Source organism: Arvicanthis niloticus, chromosome 1, assembly GCF_011762505.2.
Source record: "Arvicanthis niloticus isolate mArvNil1 chromosome 1, mArvNil1.pat.X, whole genome shotgun sequence".
In the NCBI taxonomy this organism is placed as follows: Eukaryota; Metazoa; Chordata; class Mammalia; order Rodentia; family Muridae; genus Arvicanthis; species Arvicanthis niloticus.
Genome location: NC_047658.1, coordinates 129,318,091 through 129,330,688, shown reverse-complemented (window position 1 = coordinate 129,330,688; position 12,598 = coordinate 129,318,091). Strand labels below are relative to the sequence as shown.

General features: G+C 41.4%; 1 protein-coding gene across 2 annotated transcripts in view; it reads left to right on the top strand.

Annotated features, from left to right (window-relative positions):
* The window catches only part of C1H9orf85 (chromosome 1 C9orf85 homolog), a 58,842-nt gene extending 47,889 nt beyond the window's left edge, over window positions 1–10,953 (top strand). For both annotated transcript variants that reach the window (XM_034493703.2, XM_034493710.2), the window contains 2 exons: window positions 9,386–9,499; window positions 9,919–10,953. In XM_034493703.2, the coding sequence (XP_034349594.1) occupies window positions 9,386–9,499; window positions 9,919–10,060 (256 nt within the window). In that variant the 3' untranslated portion in view covers window positions 10,061–10,953. The remainder of the gene's footprint in view (window positions 1–9,385; window positions 9,500–9,918) is intronic.
* The last annotated feature ends 1,645 nt before the right edge of the window (window positions 10,954–12,598 follow it).

The window sequence follows — 12,598 nt, the reverse complement described above, 5'->3', positions numbered from 1 at the left end:
TTCAGGGAAATTGAGTTCATACAGAAATTCTGTAATTCTGAATTTCTTAAATAATACCTGGTTCTGAATGTGGTGATGTGAGCCTGTCTTCCCAATTAACTGGGAGGCTGATGTGGGAGGGTACCTTGAGCCTAGGAGTTCAGAAACAGCCTGATCCAAAACCACAAAAGAAGACAAACAGGAAAGAGTACTACTGCCCACATTTTTCAGAGAGGTAACAAGTCATTGGTTTTCAGAGAACACGGTAATTAGTGCCAGCACCTTGCTAGTCTAGCTCTGATACTACATTCAGTACCAGCCCATTGGCATTCACTAATTATATGTGTTGGCTGAACAGACACTATTGCAATACCAGTCTATCTGACATTGTAACTAGAGTGCAGCTAGCTCACTTTCATGACACACTTGGTGTTTTCCCTTTTGTTGTTGTTTTCTTTTGTTTTTCAAAACAGGGTTTCTCTGTGTAGCCCTGGCTATCCTGGAACTCACACTGTAGACCAGGCTGGCCTCAAACTAGAAATCTCTCTGCCTCTGTCTGCTTAAAGGCACAGCACTACCACTCAGCTTCCCTTCCGTTCTTAGAGCTGGATGAATGTTGAGCACACTGATGAATACAGACTATCCCTTGCTCTCCATGTAACTCTAAAGTCCTTTCAAATGGTAAGAATTGAATCTTTATCTGCTTATGCCCTAATAGTTCCCTTTCTATACATTGTTTTTATCTTTGCCAATTAATTGTAGCACTTGGGTTGTTTGTCTGGTTTGTAATTGTTTTTTGGATGAGGATATTTTATTTATATTTCAAATGTTGTTTGTAATTGTTAAACCCCTTCCTGTCTCAGCATGTTTCAACTGTAATTTTCAACTTTTACATCAAGGTCTTAGACGAAGTGAAAAAACAATATATTCACTACATTTCACGAAATGTATTGACTCAGAGAAAGATTGGCATGTTTATGTATTGAATTATAGTTCACTACGTTTTCCAATGTGAACCTTAAGTGATGTTCCTAATGTCACTAAAATAAATGCATTAACAAAAAGTGAAACTGTTTCTAAGCACATCCCTACTAGCCTAGTGACATTTTGATTACTTACCACATACTTAATTATGAGGAAGAAGCATTCTGAAATGCAGCATGAGAAAGGGGTATTTAATAATTGAGCTTTCATTGAAGGGATTTTTAATTATCTGTAGGGGTGTGTGTGTGTGTGTGTGTGTGTGTGTGTGTGTGTGTGTGTGTCAGCATGTCTCTACAGAGGCCAGAGGTGTTGGAGTCTCTGGAACTAGAGTTACAAGTGATTGTAAGCTGCTTCACGTGTGTGCTGGGAACCAAGCTCAAGTCCTCTGAAACAGAAGCTAATACTCAAGCACTAAGCACACAGAGCCATCCCTCGAGCTCCTTAAAGGATATTTAACAGTTCTTCATTTGTGGCCTTTTTCAGTATATAATTGCAGGCATTGCCACTGTGTAGTTTATCTGAGAATCCAGGTCAGTTTGTGGTGGCAGAGGCTAATGAATGCTGACTGTCCGTCAAGGTATGCTGTCTGGCAGAGGCTCCTTCATTTGATTTGGTTTTGGATTTAGAGCAGGGTTTCCCTGTGTAGCCTTGGCTGTCCTACAATTTTCTCTGTAGACCAGGCTGGCCTGAAACTCAGAAATCTGCCTGCCTCTGCCTCCCAAGTGCTGGCATTAAAGGCGTGGGCCACCACTGCCCAGCTCCAGCCTGCTTTCTTATAGAACTCAGAACCACCAGCTCAGGGATGGCACCACCTACATTGGGCTAGGTCCTTCCCTATCTATCATTAATTTTAAAATGTCCTCCAGGTTTGCCTACAGCCTGATTTTATAGAGATTATTTTCTTAGTTGAGGTTTCCTCCTCTCAGAAACTATTCAGTACAGAGATCATAGAGCTAAAGTTTAGATGAATTTGCCCATTTTCTTAAGCAAGTAGATAGTTAAGATTCTTACTTTAAACTTAGTATCCTTCCAAAACTGTCATAGGAGTGGGTGCTAGTGACACTCACTTGTAACCCAGGTACTTGGGAAGTAAAGACAGGAGAATCAAGAATTCAGGCTTGTTGTAAATTAGGAGTTAAAGGTTGTTGCTCTTGGCTATGTTGTAAGTTTGAGGCAAGCTTGGACTAAGTATGACCCTGTCTCAAAGGGGGGGGGAAAAAAAAGGAAGGTAGGAAGCCTTTATCACATAATTACACAATTGCATTTTAAATACCCACCACCCTTTAAAGGTATGAACCTGAAGAGGTGACATTAAAAAAATCTAGGCGACTGACTCTATATGTCTAGCAAAGAACATATTCAGAATTAGGATCCAGACTTTTTTCTCATAATTTCTCATTCCTGGCTCTATTTTAGTATCAGAGCATTAAAGTTTAACATGGTCATTTATCATGTCTTGAACGATCCCTTTATCTTAAATAAACTAAAACAAACATATTATAGAATGAAAGGACACCTGTTAGAAAACCATGTCTTATGTGAACATTTTTTTAAACTATAAGAACCCAGAAACTAAGCTGGATTTAAAAGACAATTTACTATAATTGTTTTATTAGGAACAATAAATATTGTTACAGTGTAAGCAGTAGACCCCATAAAGTCACACCATGCAACAGATACCACTCATTAAGGGGCATATGCCGAGGCTGGCTCTGAGCTAGAAGGTGGGAAGGGAGAGATGGAGCAAAGAGGAGGCACTTTTATAATGGGGTATATAGCACATGCGTATTGGAGAATAAGAGACTTGTGAAAGTGGAAAGGAGTCTCATTTGGCCACTGATGATGGTCTGCTGTTGCTAGGTTACTGAAAGTGGGCTTAGGGTGGGATTTTCAAACAAATATTTCTTGGAAAAGTCTAGGCTAATAGAAATATTATCCTGGACATAACTCTTAAATTTCTAAGAGAAAAAAAAGTTCAGAGATGCCAGACTAGAATTGTGGATCAATTCGCAATTATTTTAGATAGCATCTTCAGTGTAAGCCACTGAAGAGTCTTTGCTAACAAGGAACTTGTCAGTTGGAGTCCCAGGTTTGTCCCCCTCCTTCATGTGGTCCAGCAAATTCCATTCCTCCCTCTCTCTCCAACCCTATCCACTCAGCACCCCCCCAAAAGAAAAGTCTCCAAAAGTCCAGTCCTGCATTCCTAACAGCTGTCCCAATTCCCTAATCTGAAGTCATCATCTACCCCGGAGAGACACACACGCACACGTGCACGCACACGCGCGCACACACACACACACACACACACACACCTGGGCACAAGCCTAGTGTGTGGCAGATACATCATTTTCCTTTACCCACAATCTTTAAAAACTTCCCTGCCATAGTCTAGCCTTGAATTCTTCCTGTCTTGTCCCCTGAAGCTGGTTAACTTGCCTGGTAGCCCATTACCAAACAAACCTGTCTTTTTAACTTTTGAATTGGCGTATTTATCTGGTACAAACAACCTGTTAGAATTTATTCTCTGGAGATATGGGTCCACAGGCAATTCCTAAGCAGAAGAGGTATTATTAGTAAAGGGGGGAGACCTGGGCATTCAAGACAAGACCACAGAGGAATCAGACAGTAAAATCAAGAAAAGAGGTTCAGAAAGGTCCTAAGTCATGACTGGGCAGTGCATGGATGATGTTTGCAGAAAACCTTGTGAAGAGTGGCCTGAGACAGAGGGGAGATGAGTAGAGCTACCCACCCACCTACCACACCCCACCCTTACAGCTCTCCTAAGTTCATTTGTTCTGTGTTTTGTTGTTTGATAAGACATGGTGCCTTTTAGACACCTCAGCCTTATTTCTGCCCCTCAACCTTCCCAGTGCATGAATGACAGAAGGGCTGCCATGTTTCTTTAACTTTGGAAATCTGTGGAGGTGATGATATATGGGCGGTTGGGGAGATGGCTCAGAGGTTAAGAGCATTGGCTGCTTTTACAGAAGACCCAGGTTGCCACCTGTTCCAGGACTCTGATGCTCTCTTCTGACTTGCATAGGCATACACATGTTGAACAGACATACATGCAGGCAGAACATTCACACAATAAAAGTGAATAAAGAAAAAAAATTTTTGAAGGATCGATAATCAGCTGAATAGAAAATGAGGAGGAAGAAGAGGAAGCAGCAGCCACCACTGCAGGGTGGTGGTGGCACACACCTTTAATCCCAGACTCAAGGGACAGAACTCAGACTCAGATCTCTGAGTTCAAGTCCAGCCTTATCTATAAATCAAGTTCCCAGACAGTGAAGGCTACACAAAACAACCCTTGTCTGGGGGGGGGGGGGGGGGGAGGAAGGGGGAGGGGGAGGAGGAGACTTTGTTGACCTCAAATATGTACATATATCATGAATAGAAAAGTAGACTTATTTTTGACTTCAGAATACTGGATCAACTTTTAAAATTTTTATTCTTTCATCAAAGTAAACATCAATTGCAATTTTTATGAGTATTACAAGGCCATGCCTGGAAAGCATGTAACACTAAGCCGTCTGCTTGGCCTCTGCTTGGCCTCTGCTTGGGCCTCTCATTTCCAGAATTTCACCAGTGAGCTGCTCTGACTGAGGCTAGCCTGGTCTACATAGTAAGTTCCTGGACAGCCAGGTTTACATAGTAAGTTCCCGGACAGCCAGGGCTAATAGAGAGTCCCAGCTCAAAATAATAGTGGTAGTAATAATGACAATAATAAATAATTATCCTAGTCCAGGCTACTACTGCAATGAAGGGTGGTAGTCTTTTACCTGTCTGTTAAGTCTAGGGTGTATTATAACCCCAGGAAGTTAATTGTAACCACTACATGAGGTTTTTGGAATAGGAGCAGGGAGTAACTGTTTCCTTTAAAGGCATTTTAAAATCTAGTAGGAGCTAATCCCATAGTTCAGTTTTAGACTCTCCTTATTGTAAACAACATAGGTTGCTTAGTGCCACTGCAGGAAGTATCTTGAGGATCTGCCAATATTGTTTCTCTCATTGGCATACCAAAGGGTAAGGTGCTGACAGTCACTGTTTACCAAGGTGGCCAGTCATCCCACGTACCAATACCACATGCAGCTAATTATGGCCGTGGTCAGAATATAGTAACCAGGAAACTAAGCAGAACTACGAAGCAGCAGAGGGAAGTTTGTTCCTGTCAACTGTTAAAAGAATGATAAGGAAAAGTCCTGAGATTTTTGTTTAACTGAATTTGTAGCCATGAGGACAGTGTAATTCAGATGTCCTAGATCCCAGTGCCACTGGCTTTTCATGCTCAGGGTAAGCAGCATGGGGCCCATTGGGGAGAGTTTTAGACTTACAGAGATGATGTGATGAAGACTTGTCAGAGCTGCGCTAGTCTTCCATTCCAGCCCTCCTTCTCCAGTCTTCTTTCTACTGGTTTATTTTCAAACTATTTTCTAGAGCTTACTGTGATAGATTGAAAACTCCCCAGTCTGTCCCTGGTTCAGCTCTTAGGTAGGCCACACTTATTTTTCCTTGTCTGTTTTTCATTGTGAGCAAACTAGTCTATGTTTAAAGATGTGTATTACTGATTCCTTTGTCAGTAAATAGGGTTTATAAGGACAATTTGTGTTTAGTTTAGCCACTTTTCCTATTCAACTGATTAATTTAATATATACATAACCAAAATAGATTAAGTTCTCTCTCTCTCTCTCTCTCTCTCTCTCTCTCTCTCTCTCTCTCTCTCTGTCACACACAGACACACAGAGAGAGAGAGACAGACAGAGTCAACAGAGAAAGAGTGAAAAGGAAGGAAAACCCATGACGTTTCCTTAATAAAATATTATAAATATAGCATTTTTTTCAAGGAAAAAATATTTAGGTGAATTTAAAATTATTTCTTACCACAAAGTGCTTTGAGGTATAAGGAAAAGTACTAAGAAGTGATTAGACATTGATAGTTAGTTTTAAAATTGAAAAGTACTTCCTGGGTTTTACACAACGTGAAGTGGATGCCTATCACCGTGCTCTGTAAACTACTCTCCTGTTTAGGATCAAGGTCCTTTGGGTTTAAAACTCAGTGTTGTACTGAGTGCTTTGTTCTGTAAAGAAGCAGAGCTCTGATAGCTTGGGAGCCCCTCTCCTTTACTCACTGACTGCTTACACTTACGCCTGGGTTACGGATTTTGAAAGAAAAGGCACACTCGAACCCCTCTTGGGAGACAGAAAATGGAGACTAAAGAACGTTGTCATCATGCTGCCACCAACGTGCCTGACCTGTGGAAAGAGAAGACGCTGTTCTCACTGAGTCCCTTTCTATTTTCATTCAGGGATATTACCTAACAAAACTTGGTGTTCTGGAGGGATTTCACTTTTTAAAGATCATACTTGCTTTCAGCAGTGTTCGGATTTCATTCTGTTCTCAGAATTCGTCCTTGTAACCTCCACCAGGGCTGGGAAACCCCATTTAGGACCTTAGGACCGGAGATCTTTTCATTAGGATGGATGTCAAGAGTTCTCAAGTGTTTGTGGGCATAAGAATTCATTGAAGAATTCAGCAGACTCATGGGGCTCACGGGGCTCAGGGAGATTTTGGTTATGTAAACAATGCGAGGCTGAGCCTAGGGATCTGCTTCTAACAACTTATGCTGCTGTGTGATTCCTAGAGAGTCACCTTTGTTGGAGTAATGGCTCCAGGCTGTAAACTGTAGAGCCATTTTAAAGATTTACATGTAAATCTTAACACTGATAGCTCTCAGGAATACAATTTTAACCCTGCATTAGCAGCTTAGTAAACACTTAAAGATCTGTTGATTCTAGAGGTCATTAGCATGAGACAATTATTTATCAAGAAGAAAACATGCTTTAATTTTCTGAATTTTCAGATGACCTAAACTATTTTAGGAAATTAAAGTTGAAAATTAAATGACTTAAAGCTTCTAGAAAGAAAGAAAGAAAGAAAGAAAGAAAGAAAGAAAGAAAGAAAGAAAGAAAGACAGAAAGAACGAAAGAAAGAAAGAAAGCATTATGGAAACTCATGATCCATTGGAGTGATTGGGACTTAGGCCTTGTGGTCCTAATGATGTGATCTGTAAGTACAGAATAATTTAGTAAAGCTATTAGAATAATATAATTCAAGTATATTAAAACAGTTTACCACAGAAGTTTTAGGAACTTTTCATTTAGCACTATGTCAAAGGTTTTATTTTCTTAAGTTTTGCTTACAATCTAATTTTCCACGGTTGAGGCCCTTTTTATAATTTCTGTACTATAAAATTTACCCTTTGCAGTGTACAGCTGAAGTTTTAGCCTACAAAGTTGTTAGGTCAGTGTCAGGAAAAAAATAAGAATTTCTTGTCAATCCTACTCCTTTTTTTTTTTTTTTTAAGATGTATTTACTTTATGTATACGGGTACATTGTAGCCGTCTTCAGACACCAGAAGAGGGAATCAAATCTCATTACAGATGGTTGTGAGCCACCATATGGTTCCTGGGAATTGAACTCAGGACCTTTGGAAGGGCAGTCAGTGCTCTTAACCTCTGAGCCATCTCTTCAGCCCCTGTCCTACCCTTTGTCAGCTGTTGGCAAACATTGATCTGTTTTCCTTCCCTGTACCTGAATGCCAGATGTAGGGAATCCACGTTGTGTGACCCAGGTCTCTTGCTGAGGAGGTACCCACTGAAAGGGGTGCAGCTAAATTTTATGCACTGGTCAGCTAAAAACATCTCAGGTGTGCTTTATTTTCCACTTTAAAGTTAAACTGTTAATATTCAGATAGGGCTTTGTACGAATGTAGTTTTCATTTTTCTTGAATAAAGATGTCATAGTGAGATTATTGGGTTGCAAGTTAAGGATATATATGTAGAGAATATGTAGGCTGCAGGGGCTGGACAGGTGACTCGGTGGCCGGGAGCACTTGATGTGCAAGTGTAAACACTGCCTTCCTGGGTCAAGGGACTGAGGTACATATTTTATATGTCAAAGCAGACCTGGCCTCCAGGTTCTCCCAGCATCCCTCAGTCCCTACCTGGCATACCCTGCCCCCAACCTTGAGCTTTCCAGCCCAGGAGCTGGCTGCCCTTTCCCCAGAGACTCCTTCCTATGTAATCCAGACATTTTATACACTCACTTTCTCCCCTCCAGTCAAGCACCTCAGCTCCTAGCATTCCCATTAGAGAAGACAAGACAAGGGTTGTTTGCCCCACAGGTTCCTTTAACTCCAGTTCTATGGGAGTAGACACAGGAGGAGGATCCTTGAGGCTTACTGGCTGCCAGCCTAGCTCCAGGTTCAGTGAGAGACCTTGTCAGAAAGGGGGAGGAAGAGAGTAATAGAGCAGGACACCAGTGTTCTCTTCTAACTCTCTCTCTCCCTCTCTCTCTCTCTTTCTCTCAACCTTTCTCTCTCTCTCTCCCTCCCTCCCTCCCTCCCTCCTTCTCTCTCTCTCTCTCTCTCTCTCTCTCTCTCACACACACACACACACACACACACAGGTTGCAAGTTGCTTTCCAAACTAGCCATACCTTTGTGTTCTTGCCCACAGTGTATAGGCGTCCTGCATTATCATTAACACTAAATATTATTGTTTTGCATTTTGTTTTGTTCTACTGTGCTCAGTGTGATTTCTCTGATAGCCAGTAATGCCAAGCATCTTTTAATATGCTCATTCTACAATTTTATCTCTTCTTTTTTGATGTCTTTGTTTAACCCCTCTCTGCCCAACCCCCCACCCCCCTCTCTCTCAGAGGTGAGGAGTTGAAATAGGGTTTCTCTGTGTAACCCTGGCTGTCCTGGAACTGACTTTATAGGCCAGGCTGGCCTTAAACTCAGAGATCCAGCTGCCAGTGCCTTGACCTTGCTGGGATTAAAGGTGCATGCCACTGTGCCTTCCCCAGGTGTTTTGCTAGTACTGAACCTTGAGTTATTCATGTAACAGCAGCACTAGGGAGAAGTCCAAGTCACAGCCCCCCACTGCCCCCCCACTGCAGACTAAGGACTTCTTTTCCGAGATTTACATTGAGGTGAAGCTTGGGTTCTTTATGGGGTGGGGGAGGGGAAGAATCAAAGCTGAACAGGAAGAAGGTCTATAAACCTATAAACTTAAACACAAGACTGTCAGAGAGAGAGGTGCCAGGAAGTAGTGAGCCATGCCCAGTGCTGTGAGACGGTTTGAACAATGCCATATGTACAGTACCGCATCACAGTACTGCATGTACAGTGCCACATGTGTGTGTACAGTGCCACATGTGTGTGCAGTGCCATATGTACAGTACCGCATCACAGTACTGCATGTACAGTGCCACATGTGCGTGTACAGTGCCATATGTACAGTACCACATGACAGTACTTTGGAGGCCTTTGAAATGGCATTGCTTAAAGGACTTATAACATCAAGTAAAGTTTAAGTAGTAAAAATCAGAATTTAATTTCCCCTTCCTTTTCAGTGTTAAATGTTTACAAAAGACAGTAAAGGACTCTTACCACATAATGTGTAGACCATGCGCTTGTGAACTTGAAGTTTGTGCAAAATGTGGAAAGAAAGAAGAGATCGTTATTCCGTGAGTATTGCCTTTTACACTGGAATTTGTATCTAGTAATTAATACATGAGCTTTCTCTTAGACAACACTAACAGTTTAATACAAGCACTTTTCTACATAACGGGAGAAGAATCACAATTCCAAATTTTTCTATTATAGTATAAGATGACGTGTATTTAAGAACGTCAGCCCTGGCCTCGAGCTTCATACTCACCACCGACTTCAGAGCAGTCCTCACTAATGGGCTTCTCTTACTAACTCCCGAGGGCCACAGTCAGAATCTGCTGACTTGAGGTTTAAGCTAGTTCTTAGAAGAGTTTTCTGTTCCTTCTGGAGGCTCCTGATAGGAAGCAGACTAGTAAAGGCTTTCTAACTACCACCATTAGATAATAAGAGCCTGGGTAATAATTGTTGACTTTTCTTCTTTTTCTTCCTTTAGGTTTAATAAAGAACCAGAAACTTCAGAAAATACTGAAAATGAAGGTTCTAACCATAGAAGAAGCTGCAAACAGAAGGAAGACAGTGATGAGGACTTTGATGAGTCTGACTTGGATGTCGAGGATGGGGACACTCAGGCCTGACAGCACCCAGTCAGTTGCAGAGGGAGTCAGAAAAGGCTGTTCCAATAGGCAGAACTGGCTCGTGAGCAATGTCCGTTATTTATCACATTTGAGTAACAGAATCTTAAAGGTTTTCACAATAACACTTAAGCTGTATATACAGACTATGTGTGGGCATACCATGGCATGGTATAAAACCTACAGAAATCATTTATAAAAACATATTACCTAATGTCAAATAATTCAGTGTTGAGAATTGGTGATTGTATCAGAACCATCTCATGGAAAACTAAGATGACTAGCTCAGTACATTTCCATAGCCTGACCGTGGGTATGTGACTTCTTTAGCAAAAGCCCCCTTACATCATAGAAAGCAAAACAGTATTTTTACACACACACACAATCATGTGTAATGATTTTCCTTCAAAAAATATTTTTATATACTTTATTTCATTTTTTTAACCTTTTCCTAGTTTGGAAATATATGCTTGGAAAAAATACATAGACTGTATAGTTACTATCTAGAAAGGAAAATCCAACATTCATACTAGAGTGGAGGTACTTGCAGTATCAGAAACTCCTGTGAAGTTCTCCCTTATAAGCTTGTCCCTCCCAGAATTCCATCATCCTGAATTATCACTTTATTGCCAGTGTTTTTACTTGTGAACAGTGTAATTTAGCTTCATGTGATTATTGAAATTTGTGTTCGTGTGTTTAAAAACCCAAAGCTACAGAAAAGTGGCCAGGTGGTACAATGGACTTTTCCACACTCTTTAGCTAGATTCTCAATTTTAATGTTCTGTGTTTTCTTTGTGTCTTAATCTCTATGAATGTATATATAACACATGTACATGTATATATGTGTGTATGTATTTGCTGAGCCATTTAAATAAATGGGAAACTGTGGTTTTGGACTTGTGTGTCTTGTTGCTGTTGTTGTTGTTATAAAAACTTGGAGACTGATTTCCTGATATACACAACACCCATGTAAAGTGAAACAGAAGTAGAAATTTTATTGAAGATATTTTACTTTAAGCTTAAATTGAAAGCTTAAGAGAGAAGGACTCAGAGGGAAGTAAGACACACTCAAGAGTACGTGTGGGCTTAGAGTCACACGAAGTAGGGTGTACCATGTATGGAAGTGAGCTCCACATGGGAGAGCAAGCAGGTAACTAACTGCCTTGGCATTAGCCACATGTACTCATGGTTGCATCTCAGGTTTCCTGAGTGTATAATCCTGTGGCCAAAGCAACTTAGGGTATTTAGGTTTATAGCACGAGGGGTAAGAGTCCATCCTGGTGGTGAGGCATGGCAGCATGCAGGCACCACAGCTGGAACAGGAAGCTGAACTGGAAGAGGAGCCATCCTTTAAACTCCCATAGCCAGCCTCCAGCGACACACCTCCTCCAACAAAGACACAGTCCAGACTTCCCCAGCCATGGCTACCAACTGAGGACTGGGGGTTCAAATATCTGATAGATGTCTGTGTTCTCTTTCAAACCGCCACAGTTAAGCGGCTTATTTTCTCTCTCTTGGTGAGGTGGCTCTGCCCTAAATGGTATCATAATCAGAAGCCACTGCATAAGGTGCTTAGTGTAGGCCCTTCCTACATAAAGGAGGGTTCTGGTGGAACTCTTAGAAAATGGCAGGTTTGTGGCTGTGAAGGGGAAAGGCCTTCAACAGTGGTTGTGCTGGAGTCCTTGCTCTGCTGCCAGCAAAGTCTTCAGTTAGATTCCAGAGCAAGGGATTTTTTTTGTTTTTCATTTTTTTTCTGTCTCTTCATGTCTCCAAATTCTCCCTGTCTTTTTATCCTGCCTTACTAGCCAATTTGAATGTGTGCAGCAATGTCTCTTTGCTAATGTTTCTATTTCCCTAATTGTTAGTTAACCAGGACACCACTGGCTGTCCTGGAACTCAGGCTGCGGTTGGCTCCGGCTGTCACTGATTCTTTACCAGGGAGGAGTGTGTAAAGAAGAGCTGCACCTAGAGGCCCACGAGGTTAGTGCTTCAGTTCCAAGAGTAGTTACTTTGTTTTGCTTTGGGAAGTGGGCCTTATTATATTTAGTTCTCTTGTGTTAAGAACTATTCTTTCTAAGCTGGGCGGTACGACTTTAATCCCATCACTTGGGAGGCAGAGGCAGGCAGATTTTTGAGTTCAAGTCCAGCCTGGTCTACAGAGTGAGTTCCAGGACAGCCAGGGTTACACAGAGAAACCCTGTCTCAAACCTCCCCCCCATCGCCCCCCCCCAAAAAAAAAAAAAAAGAATTATTCTTTCTAAAGACAAGAATGGTAACACATACTATAGTAGTTGCACTTGGGAGGCAGAGGCAGGCGGATCTCAGGTTCAAGGCCAGCCTGGTCTACATAGTGAGTTCCAGGATAGTTACACTATACTGGAAAATCATAGGATTATCCTTTCTAGCATACACACTCTTTTCTTGGAATTCAGTATATGAAAATTAAATGAAACATGTTTTATTTTATTGTAATTATTCAGTATATAGTGAAAGTTGCCCTGCCTTGATATTCACCAGATAATCAGAACCATTGCATCTGAA